The sequence below is a fragment of the Dermacentor albipictus genome, chromosome 2 (genome assembly GCF_038994185.2).
Source record: "Dermacentor albipictus isolate Rhodes 1998 colony chromosome 2, USDA_Dalb.pri_finalv2, whole genome shotgun sequence".
NCBI classification, from domain to species: domain Eukaryota; kingdom Metazoa; phylum Arthropoda; class Arachnida; order Ixodida; family Ixodidae; genus Dermacentor; species Dermacentor albipictus.
This window is the reverse complement of record NC_091822.1, coordinates 148,011,484-148,030,367: the sequence shown is the minus strand read 5'-3', so window position 1 is coordinate 148,030,367 and position 18,884 is coordinate 148,011,484. Positions and strand designations below refer to the sequence as shown.

Below are 18,884 nucleotides of genomic sequence, written 5' to 3'. Positions count from 1 at the left end.
TTGAGATTAGCTATTTGTTTTCACTCCTGCTAGGAGTATAGACACGGCACCGAGCCGTAAAACTGATTTGATTTCTAGTTAGCAGATGGCGCCACAGCTGTTCTAGCTTGAGAACTTCAGTTCAGTAGCTTCCTTGCGCCACAGGAGAGCCTGGGTATGGCTGGCTCGAAAATGTTTTGCCGAAACGACGTCCGATGCTGGACGCGGGAGGCGACACGCGACACAGGGCTTTAACGCGTTTAGTAACAAAGCGGGTATGTGGGAAAAGGAGCGAGGAGGGAAATCGTAGGAATAATCGGGATGTTTTCCACAAGAAGTCACGCAGAGCTTTCAGTACTGATATCCATCAAATGCGTTTAATACGCACGCGCGCGAGAAAAACAGAGAGAGAAAAGAGAAAGAAAAAGACCGTAAGAAGCAAAAGAAATAAACGCAATTACAACGCTAAGTTTAAGAACCTCACAACATGGTTTTACTCGAAAGATGTATGCTGTGCGCGGTATCGTTCAAACGAACTTGAATGCCCAGCTCCCAAATGAAATAAAGTCATAGGCAGACAGTAAGACCGTGATGCAAAATGGGGGTGTTAAAAATACGCTGAGATAAGGGCTTGGTACGCGCACAGCGCTGCCACCTGAACTGTACACCAGGAGACTATAGCCAGTACAGGTTCGTGTAACCGAGAATGCTGTGCCAGAGTTCGACGAAGGCTTTCACGTATTTTGGCATCCATATACGGAAAAAATAAAATAAATGTACGACTATTTAAAACGCATTTACCGAGACATTGCATGCAGCGATGTAAAGATCAAACATTGTGCGATAAGGGCGGACGAGAGTTCAAAAAGAAAATGAAAATGAATGTAGATATATCGGCCAAAGCATGGATGCCTTGAAGATTAGTGGCAGTACTACAGTGCATTCACCTATGAACTCGACAGTCTGCACTGTCTCCATGGGTTCAAGGGTGTTCCTGGAGAACAGCCGAAAGCCTCAGCAAACTCTGACATGAATTGGAAGCTCGAGTCACACAGTCCGAGCATGCTTGCCTTTGGCGTGACCTCGCACTTCATATAGCAGGCGGCGATAAACAAGAGCTGCCTGTTTTCATATGATTCAAGTCCTATAAGTCGGTCGCCGTCCTGCTGCGCACCGCTCATGTAGGCGCTAATCAGTGCTTTGCTCGTGATAATCTCGGCCAAGGCAGCCATGGCGTTCCGGCCGTGCAAGAAGCTTCCGGCCGTAACGCAGTCCAACAGGGCACTGATGTGCTTGCGCCTGGTGACGTTCTGCTGGTAGGCGTAGATAAATAGCATGCCCAGCGCCTGGGCTACTCCCAAACCCAGGCCTCCATAGTTAAGCGCAGGAACAAGGTCGACGTTGAAGTGCAGGAAGGTCAGGGAGTAGACCATTACTTGAAAGTCCTCTCCCGGCCGCAACGCGGCAAACTCGAGCGACGCGATGGCGCTTACGACGGCCTCGTCCCACTCGCTCCAGTCGGGCACCAGGACTGACTTGCGCCAGTTCGCAACAAACGAGTCGCCCAAATCCAGAGATTGAGGCGCGAATGAATGGTTGGCGCCATGGCTCGCGCTGACTTCGATTTGGCTGCGGAACGCGCTGAACGACGTGTCCAGCGAGCGCCAATCAGTCACTACAGCGATGCTCTCGTCGTAATGAATCCACGTGGATAGCAGCTGGTGCACGGCTTCGCGAACCCGGAGAGCGAGTTGTCCGGCAGCGGTGAGCGTGTGCATGTTTAAAGCCTTGTCGCTGTATTCGTGGGAGAGGGCGTGTCTCGAGAACCGGTAGGCTCTGCTCAAACAGAAGGCACCTTGACGAACCAAGGCTAGAGCTTTCGTTTCACCGTAAAACGCTAGGATAAGGTCTTGGTTCGCGTACAGCGCTGCCACCTGCACTGTGCCCCAGGAGACTAGCCAGTACAGGTTCGTGTCACCGAGAATGTGCCACAGCTCGATGAATGCTTTCACGTACTTTAGCATCAGTACGCGGAAGATCAAGTCGCCGGTCGCATTGAAGTCGAGTTCTGCGAGGACGCGGCGCCAGCTGCTCTCGGAGAGACTCTGCGACCCCCACCTGCTGAAGGTGCCAGGCGGCAGGTCTACTGGCGCTGTTATGACGTTGTACACCTGCGACAGCTCTCCCATGGCTATCTTCTCAATGTGAGTCAACTCCCTGAAGGTCGCTTCGTCGCCCGCGTCACCATTTTCAAAACTATTTTTGAGCGCGTAAAAGAAGTCTTCCTTCTCGACTAATGTCCTCTGCATCGTGAACTGATGGTTTAGCTGCACGAAGGACCCGCCGCGACTGACGACCACCACATGGCGACCATCGACCTGCATGGGAAATACGCGCAGGAAGACGTCCCAGCCGAGCTTGACGCTTGCGTACAGGGCCACGCGAAGGGCGTCGACTTTGCTGGGACGGCGTGGCCACGTGATGCCGGCTTCGGCGAGGGCTTGCCTCACGGCGGGGAGTTCGTCTCTCTTGCCCTGGGCGACGTCGTAGCAGCTCTTGTAGGCGGCGGCCGCCCTCTGCAAGTCATTCTGACCACTGCTGGGGACCTTGATACGGTGCACCAGGCGCCCGATACGGTCCAGGGTCTCCCACACGAGGTCGTCCTGCACCGAGAGCACGCTCTCTCGCCGCCAGCCATCGCAGACGAAGTTGGTGAAGCTGTGGCAGGGACTGACCGATGTGTTCAGCGAGGAGGCAAGCCGGCGTCCGTACTCGAGGCACTCGTGCGTCTTGCACGGGGCGCTTCTCACGTCTGGTAGGAACATTCTGCTCAGCAAGAGGGCGAACGCGATGGTGCAGGCGATGAGTGCGATGAGAGCCGTGATGAACCACTGAGGCATTGACGGGCCGCTTTCGGTGACCTGCGAGTATGGTGTACGCATTTAGCTGCTACAAGAATGCCGGGGGGGAATAACTATAACGAACGGCCCCCTGCACTTGCCGAGAACAGATCGAAAGAAAGAAATGCTAACCAAGAGAAATTACTACATATATTCACAATGTTATAACATCCTAAATATGCTCCAAGAACATAAGGTATCTGAACCGCCTCCCACCACCATTACCTAAAGATGTAGGCAGCAGGTCGGGCAATCCTCGTAAACTACAGAATGTTATGAAAATGTATGAAACTATATTGAATAATCACGTTGCTGTCGTTGAACGAGTGCACCGTGTTCAAGATGTTGGCATTCTCTGTACTTGGGCCAATAATTTGTAAAGAAGGCTGCTTTCTTTAGCGCAGCGAAATAAAGAGCACTGAGTGTTCCGTCTAAGATTTTCGGGGTAAGGACAAAAGGCGAACACCACAAAAACGCTGAAATGCAACTCAGATGTTTTTCTGTTTCTCTCAGAAGGGCTTGCCAGGACTCGGCCACGGCGACTTTATTCCCTATGCCAAATTTGTAGCTAACACGAAGACCTTTTACAAAGTACCTAAGCCAGAATCACCACGGAAGATAAATATGTAGCCTTGCAGTATTACACTTCTGAACCAGCAAGTAATTGCTTGGGAGAAGGCATGAGTAGAGTTTTAAGCACGGAGTCAACAGGGGACAGGGTAGCACGTGTCCATAGGTCTGGTTCCCTGTCAGCTGTGTCAATGTTGCGCTTCAACTCGACTACAGCAAGCAAGTCACATTAACCCAGTGGAAGAGCTTATTTTAATGCTGTAGAACATGAATTGCTTTCCGCGGTTTTACGTGCCAAAACTACGATTCGATTATGAGGGACGCCATAGTGGAGGACTCCGTATTAATTTTGACCAACAAAAGATCTGTAACGTGCCCCCAATGCACGCGGACACGGGCGTTTTTGCATTTCGCCCCCCATCGAAATGCGGTCGCCGTGGCCGGGATTTGATCCCGCGACGTCGTGCTTAGCAGCGCGACACCATAACCGCTAAGCCACAGTGACGGGTCTACAGAAAGCAACGTATATGTGACACGAAAAGTGCCCTAAATGAAACGAAAAGTCCGTCGAGACCCAACCTTTGAATTCACATTGCAGCTTTCGGTTCCGTCAAGTATAAAGTGAACGAGCATACTCGTTCACTGCTTTGCCTATAGGCGAAGCAGTTGAGCAAGATTTTGAAGTTTCTTTATTTCACCGTCCGCGCAGCCACTGAGGTCACGGACGTGTGTCGGCACGTATTTCGCAGTCCTTTGCTCATTTGGTTTTGTTATTTTCACAAAAGAGGATCAGAACTGATGTCTCTAACGAAGGACGTGCCCCGACTGTACGATACTGGTACAAGATAATCGCGCCTAGCACAGGACATACCGTGGACTTGCCAAGGCCCACAAGCTATTCTGGAGCCCTTCGTCAGTCTCTTGTCCCCAGAGTTGACCGGCATTCTCACTTCAGCAGGTGTTTTCAAGATGACTGTCATTAGGAGAGCGCTACTACAGTTCCTGTTTGATGCACGATTGCATGAATTTTTATAAGCTTTTTAAGTTACCTTGCCTTAAAGATAGCCTACCTTGAATAAGGAAGAAAACGTATGCCTACTTGAATTTTGTTTTTGAATGCTACATCATTATCTCTTATTAGCAGAGGATAAGAGAACGTTGGAGAAAGAATCAAGTGCGTAAAAGAATCCAGCGTCCGCAATTTATAACCTATAGAGAAACGGGGGAAATAAAGGCTTGGTATTATTTGCGATTACTTTCTCCTCTGAGAATACATTTTTCCTACGTCATTCAAAAGCCCTGCCTGAACGAGTTCGGAAACAGTGGTCTGTCCCTCTGCGATAAAAAAGGCATTAGGTTGTCGACTCGAACCTCCGCGCTGTTTCTTTGTGGCGCTGCCTGTTGGTTTCTCCGACGATAATCATGACACTTCCTGAGCCACGACATCTAAGTCATTCGAGCATCCACCGAAAAGCACGTGTCACAGACGTGTTTGGACGTATAGGATGTCAATTTAGTCAAGAGGATCGGAACTGACCTATACCACGCGGAGTGGCTGAGGAGGCCGGCATTGCCCAAAATGCGACGGTCAGTACCTGTTGCAGTGCTCGAATCGCGCGACACGATTTCTCGGGCTAAATATCATGGCGTTTGATCAAATATTTAAAACGAACAGAGCATGTGCTCAACTTTCCAAATAATTTCCTAGGATTGTAATATAAGCGGATTGGTATGTGTACCAGTCTTCGAATTACGTTTCGCAGTTTATGTAGAACGAATTGCCGCACAGTCAAATTCATTATTTGAAACGAAGTTCGACTTGTCAAATAATTTTCGAACATTCATATATTATTATTCAAACGTACTAGTGGCTCGGCTTCTGGGAAACAGAGCAGAGAGCTCGAAATCTGAGTAGAGTCGCCAACGGGGGATAAGAATAGAGAGCCTCAAGATGTCGCCATACCTCGGATACGGGACTTTAGTTATTGAACTATAGGGTCCGTATCGCATTGCTTTAAATGTGTTTTTTTTTCCTAGCATGTGAACCCGAACCACATTCGGGGCTTCCAATGCATTTCTTTATCTTACGCTCCTATCAACCAAATGCAGTAGCCAGACTTGTTCCAGCACCAAAAAATATGGAAGGGACCAGTAGCCGAATTTGCGCTTGATTTAGTCGCACGAATTCAACGACTGAGAAGAACACGTAGTCGTCCTGCTCTATAGTTTCGCGCAAACAGATAACTATATTATTTTCATCTAAATTTTATTAACGCTGCTTGCAGATGCCGGTAATCCCGTGTTTCGAGGTTAACGCATCGCTAGAGAATTTCCTCCTCCCCCCATTTTGCATTCTATAAAAATGCTGTTCCTTTAAAGGGCCTCTGAAACGGTTCGGACAAATTTTGTAGACGCGTAGGGTACTGCTTAAGTAGAACATTCGCACCACAATTTAAGTGAAGCGTAACGTATTAATGGAGCTACAAGCGATTAGAAGTTACCCTCCTCCCCAGCCATGCTTTTCCTCCTCAACTCGTTCGCCGAGCGAGCGGGGCTAAGCTCCGCCTTCACTGGTCCTGCGTCACGATGCGACGTCGCATCGTCCACTTCCGGTGGTTTTCGAACCCGCCCCCGCCCGCGCGAAACCTCTCCGCTAGCCGCTTGGCTGTCGACCCCAAGCGAGAGCTATCGAAGCAGCGTGCGTTGCGAGCATTCTGTCGTAGCGCCGAACGTGTCTGGTATTCCGTTTTAACCACAGGCAAGCTGGTCATTTCGTCAAATGACTGGAGGCATAAACATCAAGCTGCTGAAGGAACTTTAGCGTAGACTTAACGTGAGCGGCCTGACCGGTCTGCACGGTCCAGACACTTGTTGGCGCAGCGCTTAACCAGCCAAACAAAGCGCTAATTTGCTCTAACCAAGTGTAAAACATTTTAAACATTTATAAAAACAACGTGTTGATGATTACACTCCTGCGAAAAATACACACCAGCAGCAAAGAATACACTTCGCTGCTGCTACTTTGTGTGGTTGAGCTCTGTGCCACCAGGTGACTGCACCGTGCAGACCATTCACATTTGCCCTTCTGCTCATCTCGGCTCATCCCGTTACGGCACAGTCAAGCGGCCAGACCCTGTCCCCTTGCGCTTACGTTTGCCCTATACGGGACTCGCGATATTGCGTTAGTAATCTTCCGGTGTAAAGTGACGGCCACAAACGCGCAAATTCCTGGCGCCGATCGGATAGCGGCAGTCCGATGCGCAGCAGCCAGTTCGCTCGTACGCTGCCTTGCAGAGGGACACGATGTCGCAGCTTGACATATTGCCAGTCGCTACGTTTGCAGTCCACAAGGCAACAAAGTCGAATAATAGTGCTCGCGAAAAGACTACGACCAACTCTGACCGCGGAGCTCTCGTCAAAATGGAGTACGTTGTAACACAAGCAGACGACACTTGCTGTGTGCCGGAAGTGCTTAAGTGTACTGAAAAATTGTTCTTGTGCATTCCCTTTATGCTACTTTCTCTTTATAAAAACAAATTAACTAACATTCCAATCATTACGAAGATCATTTGTTTACCATGAAGTTGGAAAAATTATCGATCATGCGTCCTGGTCAGCCAATCGGATAGCTCGCCCCACTGACGTCATATGGGTTATTTCGGTCATATGGATAGGGGCGGCTTAAAATTCCGCCGAGCAGTGCGCTGCGATCGGCAGCGATGTGCATTTTTAAAACCTTATAATAAATTACACGCTTTACGCAGAGCACTTAGATGTGTCAATTAATGATCAGAAGGACATACTCTAACGACTCAGCACGTTTATAGAAAATCGTCAAAAGCGTTTCAGGGTCCCTTTAACAAATATTAGAGGCTATTCTCGCCTCAACTCACGCTCCGGTGTTTACATTTGCTTGTGATGAAAGGGCAGAGAGTACGTTATTGGCCTGACCTACAGTTAAGTAGATCCACAAAACCACAGTACCATTAAGTCACGAGATGCACCTGAACGTGCTTAAATAAACTTGGAAAAAAAACAGTTGAGGGCAAATTATTTTGGAGGCCGATACAAATAAGCTCGTTCGTTCGAGAACTATTCATGCTGTAGGCAGAAATATATCCTAGATACATTTCGGAAATGTTTAATTTGTAGGTTATGTTTCGGAAATCATTCGCTACCTCCGCGATCTCTTTTTAGTACGAGTTTGACGCGCGCATGCAAAAAGGAAAAAAAAAAACACGCACATCGACGAGGTCTGGTTGGACGTCTTTCCGCCACGGGACGATCCCGCTGAGAGGGGTAAAACTGTCGTGTCCCGTGGTCATGCCTGTCTTCATCACGGACTCATGCTTTGCCACCGCCCCCTCGGTTGCCTCATTCCTCTGTGTGAAAGGACGCGTTGGCATCAACGCCGGAGGTGGCAGGGTGGCCAGTGGCACCCGCGAAACCAGGTCCTCTTCGGGTATCTGGTGCGAAGCGGGCACTGCTGGCTCAGGCGATGCGAGCGCCGCCATCAACTCCGACGCTGCCGACAGAAGTGTCAGCGCTGATCGGGGCATCTCTGAAAAAGAAAATGTGGCAGAACCCAGATCACGTATTAATGTAGATGGTAATGTGTTTATCAATTAATCGATATAGCGACACAACATTCCCATCGCCGAAACGAGTTATGTATGAAGCGTGTTCGGCAGCGGGACTCCTCTTTCGCGCTTCCCTACAAAACTTACTCCATTCCGCAAGAACACTCAGCGCCATCTAGCGCCGCCACCACGAAGCCTCTGCGTGGCCTCCGAAATTCATGGCGCGCCGGTGCGAGCGACCGCCTAGAGGCGCGTCATGCGGCAACCAGTTTCCTCTTGCATCGTGATCACGTGTAGCGCGTAAGAGGTGACGGAGATATTCGAGGTCGTGCTACATCACTATACGCCTTCGGCGTGACCACCGTTTGTCCCATCAGACTGCGTTCATCAGCATACGGAGCTGTGAAACTGGTTGCGTTGACATTAACTTAGATGAATAGGAGAAAAAAGCAAAAGAGGTAAACCGGTGACCAAAACCTTTTGCGCGGTCTGAAGTATGTATAGCTTATCTACCCATATCTTACCTATTGATAGAACGGCGCGAAAATAGCGCGCAAGAACGGACAAACAGACGCGAATAAATGGGCGTCCACCAAATTGGCGTTTGTTTGTGTCTGTGTCCGTCGCTTGCGCACGCGTATAAGTATCGTGATCGTTCTACAATGGCATCAAAGCGACAACTCACTCAACAAGTCTTTTCCTGCATCGTTTCTTTTTTGTTATGTTGGTCTGACGTGTTTCTTTAAATGCAAACTGCGCAATACATTCGGTCGCGTTCTATGGCGTCTTCAATGCACGAAACTGCGACACCATGGCACTGTGGTGCAACGCTTTCTAGGGTGGGCGCGTTGTAAAGCATTTTAATTGAGCGCACGTGAATATCGAGGTCGATACGCAAGAACTCTCGTGTTTCGATTTTAGCATGCACTTTTGAGGAACACCTGTTGGGCAAACTTACTTGGGAGCCCTACGGTGTCGCTTATAACGCGTGCTCTCTTGCTTTCTCTTTTCTTCTTTGGGGAGGTGGGGGTGGAGTTCGTAAAGAAAGTAAGACAGGCAAGTAAACAAATAGGCGGATGCTGGAATAAATAAATAAATAAATAAATAAATAAATAAATAAATAAATAAATAAATAAATAAATAAATAGGCCATAACGGTGTTGGCGCCCGCCCACGCGCATCGTACGACTATAGCCTGAACCACCAGCTACTGGCTTCATCGCCGCTCGAATTACTACAGGCGTCCCCCGTGCTGGTCACTGTAATGGAGCAGTACAAATACCTGAGTTAGCGATGTCGCTTTGGTCCTCAGCGACACCCATACTCCCAGCGATCGACGTCCGTTCGCTCGCGGCTCGAGGGTGCTTGTGCCGTCCAGTCGAGGACTTCGTCGACGCCTCGGCCAGCGTGGACGTACTAGGCCGATGGGAATCCACGGACAGCGACGGGACTGCATCCTCCACCTCGGCGACGCCTAGAGAGATTGTACTGCGTTTGCGGGCCCGCCTTGAGGATCGCCGCGAGTGCTTTTTCTTGGACTTGGCCTTAGCCCTGGACTTGGAGCGGCCAGAGGTTCTCTTTTCGCTCTCTGTCGCGGACCGCATCGAAGAATCCATCCTCTTCGTCAGCTGCTGCTTCTTCTTCTGCCCGTGGCATGCGCCTATACGAGGAGAAACTGCCATGGCGCGCGGTCAGCGTAGAGGCCTGCAAAAAAGATGAAAATAAATAACTGACTCAATCAAATTTATTTACTTTGTTTGTTAGTCATTTATTTATTTAAACACTCTCAGGGCCACTAGGGCGTTACGGAGAGGAGTGGGTAGCAGTAGAAATGGCGGTCTTGAATGAAGGCTCGTCTGTATTGCTGGCGATGAAGGAGGGGAGGTGGTTACAGTCAGAGGCAGTCTTCGGCATGAAGGAATTTGCGCACTGGTGTGTGCGGCAGCTGGGCACGTGGACCGTCAGACTGTGACCAACGCGGGAGTAAGGAAATGTTTGAAGCGGCAGCAACAAGTTCACGTTTTAGCTCTGAAATACGGATAAAAAGTTCTATCAAAAAAGAGGCACAGTCGGGCCCCTTTCCGTCTAATTGCCAATCACGTAGTTCGAGAGAATGCCTGATGGCTGACACGCTTGCGTTGCGGACTTAGTTGCGCACAGTAAAACGGGCACATCGATTTTGAATTGATTCAAGGGAACAAGATATAGTAGAAAGGAGATCCCAAATATATACGCCATGTCTGAGTTTTGACCCGATGACAGTTTGTAGAGAACGAATTTAGATAGCTCGGAGGGAGGAGAAATTACGGCGAATGAAACCGAGCCTACGGTTAGCATTATTAATTACGTTGTCAGTGTGCATTTTCCATGAAAGGCTATTCGTAATATGGATGCCAAGGTATGCATACGAGTTAACTGAATCTTGGGGTACACTATTAAGCACATGCGGGAAAGTTCCGAGAGGCCACCTGAGCGCGATATTCTCATAGTCTTGCACTCACGGATTTTGAGCGTCATCACATATTTAGAACACCAATGCGAGACATTGTTAAGATCGGTTTGAAGGAAGACATTGCGTCATTCGGGTTGGTTATTTTGCGGTAAACAACACTGTCATCAGCGTATCATCTGATGGTTGAGGAATAATAATTTATTTGTTTACGGCTCGTCCGACGCTGTCGTCGCCTTCTGTAAATTATTTAATAAACGTGAAACGATTTATGATTTCCTTTTTTTTTAAATGTGCTGTTGATTTGCAGCACAAAAAAGATCGGCAGAAGGCATTCTCGATTATTACGTAAGTCAATGCGAATCATTTCTCACCGGCACGAGGCACGAAAGGCAAGCAAACCCACGTCATTTCGAGGGAGCGCTCGCTCGAGGAGCTGTCGCATGCGCGGGTCCCGACCCGTCATCACGGCGTACGATCGGGACCGGAGGCAATCGCAGATGCTACATGCCGCGCCAAATTATTATTCGACAAAGTGGTTTGGAAAGTACGCCGTCTGCGTCCCACAAGTGGCGGTCCTCCCATCGGCGCCGCTCGGTATCCGCGGACTGTTCTGCAGCCGTGCGCTTGGCGTGCCGCTGCTCTTCGGCCGCGCGCATAATCGTTGGCCTGTGTCGCTTCACATCTTGGCTAGCCGCATCAGCATGCATCCAATACCTTCGTAGTCTCTGCAGAGCCTTGGAACCATTCCGCTTGGTACTCTCCAGGGCTCATTGAGGTATCAGCAAGGATAGGCCACGCGCAACATAGAGTAGCTAGCGCAACTGAGCCGCGTCTATCTGTAGCGCGCACGCCCGCGCACGCCCGCGCACGGATAGAGTTTCTCACTACATTCATCATCATCATCATCATCATCATCATCAGCCTGGTTACGCCCACTGCAGGGCAAAGGCCTCTCCCATATTTCTCCAACAACCCCGGTCATGTACTAATTGTGGTCATGTCGTCCCTGCAAACTTCTTAATCTCATCCGCCCACCTAACTGTCTGCCGCCCCCTGCTACGCTTCCCTTCCCTTGGAATCCAGTCCGTAACGCTTAATGACCATCGGTTATCTTCCCTCCTCATTACATGTCCTGCCCATGCCCATTTCTTTTTCTTGATTTCAACTAAAATGTCATTAACTCGCGTTTGTTCGCTCACCCAATCTGCTCTTTTCTTATCCCTTAACGTTACGCCTATCATTCTTCATTCCGTAGCTCGTTGCGTAGTCCTAAATTTGAGTAGAACCCTTTTCGTAAGCCTCCAGGTTTCTGCCCCGTAGGTGGGTACTGGTAAGACACAGCTATTATACACTTTTGTCTTGAGGGATAATGGCAACCTGCTGTTCATGATCTGAGAATGCCTGCCAAACGCACCCCAGCCCATTCCTATTCTTCTGATTATTTCCGTCTCATGATCCGGATCCGCCATCACTACCTGCCCTAAGTAGATGTATTCCCTTACGACTTCCAGTGCCTCGCTGCCTATTGTAAATTGCCGTTGACTATTAAACATTACTTTAGTTTTCTGCAGATAAATTTTTAGACCCACTCTTCTGCTTTGACTCTCCAGGTCAGTGAGCATGCATTGCAATTGGTCCCCTGAGTTACTAAACAATGCAATATCATAAGCGAATCGCAAGTTACTAAGGTATTCTCCATTACTTTTATCCCCAATTCTTCCCAATCCAGGTCTCTGAATACCTCCTGTAAACACGCTGTGAATAGCATTGGAGAGATCATATCTCCCTGCCTGACGCCTTTCTTTATTGGGATTTTGTTGCTTTTTTTATGGAGGACTACGGTGGCTGTGGAGCCGCTATAGATATTTTTCAGTATTTTTACATACGGCTCGCCTACACCCTGATTTCGTAATGCCTCCATGGCTGCTGAGGTTTCGACAGAATCAAACGCTTTCTCGTAATCAATGAAAGCTATATATAAGGGTTGGTTATATTCCGCACATTTCTCTATCACCTGATTGATAGTGTGAATATGATCTATTGTTGAGTAGCCTTTACGGAATCCTGCCTGGTCCTTTGCTTGACAGAAGTCTAAGGTGTTCCTGATTCTATTTGTGATTACCTTAGTAAATATTTTGTAGGCAACGGACAGTAAGCTGATGGCGAAGAACACTTCTGCCGCTTCAGAAGCTTCTACTTCCCAGATGGCCGACTCCTCGCAGCACAGTCCTAAGACTGCAAAGGCAGTGGAGCGTGAGGACCTCCCAGCTCGTCAGCGACCTGTGGATGGCTTTCAGCTGGTCCTTTCGAAAGGACATCGGCGCCGTGCAAGGGTTTTGGAGAAGGCAACCCTTCCTGTCAACCCTGCTGTCACCGGCACGGTCCTCTGCCGCCCATCTGTGTTGGGTGGAGCCATCCGAGTGCCCTGCGCCTCGCACTTCCGGCGGCACTTTCTGCGCGACCAGGTATTGCATCAGTTCGTGTCAATCACAAGCGCAACATCGTGGCCACCGTTACGAACATTCGGGTATGCCTTGAGGAGCTGCGGGCAGTCGCTGAGCTCCGTGGCATTCCAGGGATGGCCTGCCTGCCGGCTGAGCGTGGAAAGAGCACCGGCTTTATACACGCGATGGACGGAATTCCTGCAGACGAGGACCTGCTGGAGGTCATCGAGTCTTCTGTTCCAGTGCTAACAGCAACAAAGGACGGCATCACAGTTACGATACGATTTGCGGGCCGGTCCACCCTGAACAAGTGGGCATCATCGAGCTCTGGTTCAAGGTATGTCCGGCAGGGCCTCGTTCACTGCAGTGCCGGCAGTGTAGCCGTTTCGGTCACGTAGTGGAGAGCTGCAAATGACCGACAGGCTGCATTTCCTGTGGCAGAAGCCAACCTGATGGGATCCCCTTGCAAGACAGCCCACTGTGTGAACTGCGGTGACGCCTACACCGCGGGTACTCCTGCTGTCCCAAGTGGCAGGAGGAACGACGGGCGGCCACCATCATGGCGTCCTTCACCAATGCACTCTCCACGCATGCTGTGCGGGCAGTGAGCGGTTCGTGAGGAGAGCCAGCTGGAGCAAGCCACCACACCCTCACCGCGCTCCTATGCAAATGCACTCAAGGACATCGCTGATGCTTCAAGGCGCCCGGTACCAGCTCCACGCTGCTCCCAACGTCTGGTGCCGCAGGCCACTACTGTCACTTCGACCAAGCTCCCTACCACCCTCCCGGTGCAGACAAAGGTGGAACAGCTGCTGGCAAACCTGCATCTGACTATACAGGCCGTCAGCACCATGCTGCCCGCTGACCACCCACTCCACGCCATCTGCCTACAGACAGTGGCAGTCCAGAACGAGACCACCCAACATGGCTCATCCCTCTGCTACAAGGAAGAGTCGCCGTTATCCAAGTGTTCTCCAGGGGCACGCCAACTCACTGTGGCGCTGGCATGCAGACCTCTCGTTACATCTCCTGCAGAGTGAAGCTGATGTGCTTGCTCTGCAGAAGGTGTACGTTTCTGCAGAGGAGCTGCGACTGCCAAGCTACCTGGGCTTCAGTGCTCGCACCTCCTGCTCACAGGAGGCATGCCAAGCTGCCCCTTGCCTCGATGACACACATCCGCCAGGAGCTCCCCGCTGCGCAGCGTACGGGGATCCCCCGTGGATCGTTTTCGCGCTCCGCAGGCAGATTCGGGTTCTTCAAACCCGAGCGCTCGCTCGAGGATTTCGGCGACCGCTTCAGATTGCCCAGTGGAAAACGCCGTTAAGCTTGGGCAACCGTCATGCCATATTAAGCACGGGAACAAGTATTTCTATCACGCCTGCTAAGCGCGAAGAGGGGTTGCTGATGATTCCTAGTGGGCGGAATCTGTACGCGTGGAGAAATATGCGTAGATTAGGCTTGTAAAAAAACTGCAAATGTACTTTTAGATAAGCGTCGATTTTTCAGTGTACGTTGCTCACATTTTCTTCACCTGAGGCGTTGCCAAAGGGAAAGGACCACAAATTCAGGCTACGTCCTTAATTGTGCCATGCGTGAGAGCCATGGAACAATACAATGAAAACACTTTATGAGTCACATTGATGGTTTATTTACACTTCGGAAAAGATTTGAACTTGCAGCCGTATATTTCCATTGACACTCAGATCACGGACTAAATCTTCCGAGACGCGCAGACTGTGTGGGTTTTCCCGTCCAGGAATAGTAACTTTTGATTGCCACAAATTACACCCTGCTGGGCCCTGCATGTGCAGGGTGTAGATGTGGGTGTCTTCACTTGCGCTGAGCAAAAAGACTTCGAAGGTCACTTCTCGAGTGGATTGCCCGTGGCGAGAAACCACAAAGGCGAAGACGACACCTCGTCTCAGCAATAGCGCAATGCGCGTTGCGCTCCATCGAGTGTAGCAATCCTCGATGTAAAATGTATTGTCTTCTGCAAAGGATGGTCAGAAAAATATAGAAAGTATTATTAAGAGAGGACACTTGGTGAGCAATGGAATCAAAGAACACGTCATGGCCTAGTTACAACACCAATCGCTGCGTTGTAGCTCGTCTGGGAGCACGAGCGCCGCTTCGCGCAAGTGCCTAATCACTCTTTATGAGCTTTTTATAAACCTTTAAAAACCTTTATAAACCTTTTTATAAACCTTTGTAAGTCCTGCAACTATCCACAGGAAAACACACTATGTGGGTATTCGTCAAGAGCCTCTACAACTTCTCCATATAAGAATTTGTGTTTAAAGGAATGCTTCAAAAGTTTGTCTATTAATAATGGTTCATTACCTAGGCTGATAACAAGCATACTCTGAGTTGTTCAAGAAAGCATGAACCATACTGAACCGTTTTCTTAACGCATACGTGAATATTGTAAGGCTTGGCATGGGAGTTGCGTTAAAGATCCAGCATTTCCCCGGTATAGTAAGAGCGTAGTTTCCAGCTTCGGCAACGATCCGAATCATGGGGTCTATGCAATTACTGCTCCGCACTGTGCTGCTCTTCTTTTATCCCATGTGATTCGCGTAGACCTTGAATGCGCCATTCTGAGCCTTCCTTGTATGGTGATCATCTGAAGTTTTACTTTTCGTTCAGCATAACCCTGATTCATGCACGTCTTGTAAATATTCATGTATGCGACGCACCTCGTTAGTCACATTGCACAGTGTAAGGTGCCCTGCTCACTCATACAATTGACCCATCGAATTCAAAAAATGGCAGCAACTCATGCAAGGTTGTGTCAGAAGCGCACGATCAGCTTCGGTTTTTTTCTGTTCAAACACTCTTGGCTTCAATGTTGCGCTCCAAAACACTGTACAATGGCAAATTTGGTTTTAAAGAGGCTAACGTTATTATAAGTGTTTTCTTTGCCACGTGCCGAGAGACTGGTGTATTCGAGAATGCGGCATTTAAGGTTAATTTGCATTCAGCAATGAGCTTTACTATCATTATACCATATCTTAATATCATACTACCATGCTGTTCTGCTATACTACGTGGGTACCACGAGGCGACGAGAGCTCCCACTTCTCCACGACGAATCAAGAATTCGACACGTTGTGCCATACTACGAGCACCCTGTGGTGACCACAAGGCGACGGATGCTGCATTACATTCCCCACATGGCTACCACGGGGCGACGAGAGCTCCTACTTCTCCGCGACAAATAAAGAATTCGACACGGGCGATGTCATTACCCTGCCCCGCATGGTACCTGCCGACGAGAACTCGCCCGAACCGGTTCCTGCCGACGAGGGGTCGCCGAAGGGATTTAAGGGAGAACCAGCCCATTGTGAGATCAGAAGTCGCTTGCAGCCGCCCAGCCGGTCTGACGCGCTGCTACTGCTACCTGTATGCTATCATCCACTATATGTAAATATTGTATAAAGTTTCTCGTTTCTTTTTCGTCAACGGAACGCGTCCGGCTTTCGTCCTCCGCCCCGACGTCACAACAATGCCCAAACGTAAATACAAGACGTTTCACACTTAGGGCAAAACTCGGAGCGCATTGCATCGCGATGCGGCGAACGCTGGAGTCGGGTAGCGGCAGCAGCTCGCGCAGGCGCAGACGCCCCAGGTGCGTAGTCTTGAACTGCGTTGTCTGCTACAGCGGCTCGCGCCGGCCGCACTGTCGGGAAGCGTGCTACTGTCAGGCGCAACGCGCGGATTTCTTTGTTACTGCGGGAAACGAGCCAACACTCCTTAGTAAGCGTTGTGCGACGCCAAACTCGTACCTTTCGTTGGCCGGATTGTGGTTCTACAAACTTCTTCTGACAGCACGCTTCTTTAGGTCTTTCGTAAGGCTGGAGTACTGAGTGCGTGCACGTATATTTCTTCGCTGTGTGTGCTGCCATAATACGCGTCGACAAAAAAGGGACACCAAATTGTGCGCGCAACATACTCGGTCATTATTTGACGCAGTAGAATATAAACCACTCAACAATAATAACTATGCGGGTGAAACACGATGAAACAAATGGATAAGAAAAAAAGACTGCTTTAAGTTAATACAGTGCGCTGATAGTTTCTTTTCGACAATAGTTCATTCCTTAAGACAGGCTCTGCCAGCCGGCGGGGAAATGCAAGCGTCACGCTCCGAACATCGCTTAGTATATGGTCATGTCCCCAGCGGCAGCGATGACAGCGCTCCTACTGGAGGGCAGTGAGGTCTAAATTGACTCGGTAAGCGATGTGTTCATTCGGAGCACGTCCCACTCGCTGATAATGGCGTACTATAGCGTATCCTCGGACAACCCATGCAGAGGATGGCACGCCAGCGGTACTTTCAACGAACCCCAGACATTTTCAATGATGTCGAGGTGCGGGGATTGGGGCGGCCACTCCAGGACAGTTACGCCGCGCTCATCGAGCAGTTCTTGCACGGCACGTGCAGTGTGGATCGGCGACCTATCGCGTTGAAATATACAGTCACCTTTCGGGAACGGGCCGTCCAGAACGTAGGCAATCAATACATCGTCTATGATTGCCCCGTACCTTTCAACGGTGAACTTGCCTTGTAAGCGTATCAGTGAGCCAACATCATCTTTGCTAATGCAAGCCCACACGCTCGTACTAGTGCGCCCACTAGCTGCGAGCCGTTGCAGGTTACCGCGGCATATAGCTGAGACAAGAAAAGGAACCATATATTGATTACAGATATTTTATGATGGGTAATCAACTTGTCTAAGAATCTGCGCCAATCTCACTTAAGTTCATGTTTACAGCATGGATTGCGAGCACTGGCTCGATTCACAAGCGCATGCACTGCCTCAGGCTCGACAGTAAATCTGAAATACTGACCGCAATAAGTTGTTTAATCGCGGTGCACTGGCCCACTTTGTTAAGCAAATATGTAAGTCTAATATAGTTGCACTTTTTACTACTTAAGTGGAGAAATATCTTAGCAATGACTTATTCGTGTCGCCGAACGAAGTAAAATTAGACTGGATCTGAATGCGAGGGAAACCAACACAAATACTACAACTACCATTTTAAATGTATAGATGATTAATAATTGGTTCTAGAAAATAACTTACCGTGTCTCGCTGGTCGCCAGCGGTCGTAAGCGTGGAATCATCACCGAATACAACGTTTTTCCCTTGTGGCACAGTCCACCGTTCATGTTCTTGTGCTAAACCAAGCCGCTTTGCTCTGTTTGCGGCCCTAAGTAATGGTCTTTCCTCCCAGATCTTGACTTCCACACTCAAAATGCCATTCTCGCACATCCTTTTCAGAAAATCTTCTGTGATCTTGAGGTCCTCTGCATCTGCTTGACCAGCCATGAGTACTGTGGATTTCCACAAGTTGCTGGAGCTCCCATTGGACATTTGTATGGTATATGTCAGGGGATTAGAAAGGGAGCTCAATGTGGTCAGCTTCAGGCTCACCTCGCTGTTGTAATTGCCCTCTCTTGTGATCTCCAGCAGGAACACTTCGTCGTTTCTGACGAGCAGAGCAGTACTGATTGAGCAACGTCTGCTGCAAATGTCGTCAGAAAAGATCGCCTGTGCTTCTGTCTGCAAAGGTTGATCAGAGAAATATAAAAAGAATTTCTAAGAGAGAGCATTTGGGGAGAACTGGAATCACGGAACACGTCATGGCCTAGTTGCTACACCTATCGCTGCTTTATAGCTCGTCTGGGAGCACGGAGTGTCGCTCCGCGCAATTGCTTAGTCACTTATTTATGCTTTTTATAAACCTTTTATATATCTTGCGCGCTTTTTAACATCGAGAAAAGACAGTCTTGCAGCTATCCACAGGAAAACAAACTACACGGTATTCGTCAAGAGCCTCTACAACTTCTCCATATAAGAATTTGTGTTTAAAGGAATGCTTCAAAAGTTCGTCTATTAATAATGGTTCATTACCTAGGCTGATAGCAAGCATACTCTGAGTTGTTCAAGAAAGC

At 49.3% G+C, this 18,884-nt stretch overlaps 1 protein-coding gene across 4 annotated transcripts in view; it reads right to left on the bottom strand.

Moving 5' to 3' along the window:
• Window positions 1-449: 449 nt before the first annotated feature.
• The window catches only part of LOC135899795 (endothelin-converting enzyme 2-like), a 46,785-nt gene continuing 28,350 nt past the window's right edge, over window positions 450-18,884 (bottom strand). For 3 of the 4 annotated variants that reach the window (XM_070534086.1, XM_070534087.1, XM_070534088.1), the window contains exons 6-9: window positions 18,013-18,492; window positions 9,312-9,733; window positions 7,694-8,010; window positions 450-2,900 (exon numbers count right to left, since the gene is read on the bottom strand). In XM_070534086.1, coding sequence (XP_070390187.1) covers window positions 927-2,900; window positions 7,694-8,010; window positions 9,312-9,711 — 2,691 coding nt within the window. In that variant the 5' untranslated portion in view covers window positions 9,712-9,733; window positions 18,013-18,492 and the 3' untranslated portion in view covers window positions 450-926. The remainder of the gene's footprint in view (window positions 2,901-7,693; window positions 8,011-9,311; window positions 9,734-18,012; window positions 18,493-18,884) is intronic. The other variant, XM_065429132.2, reaches the window with a different exon arrangement.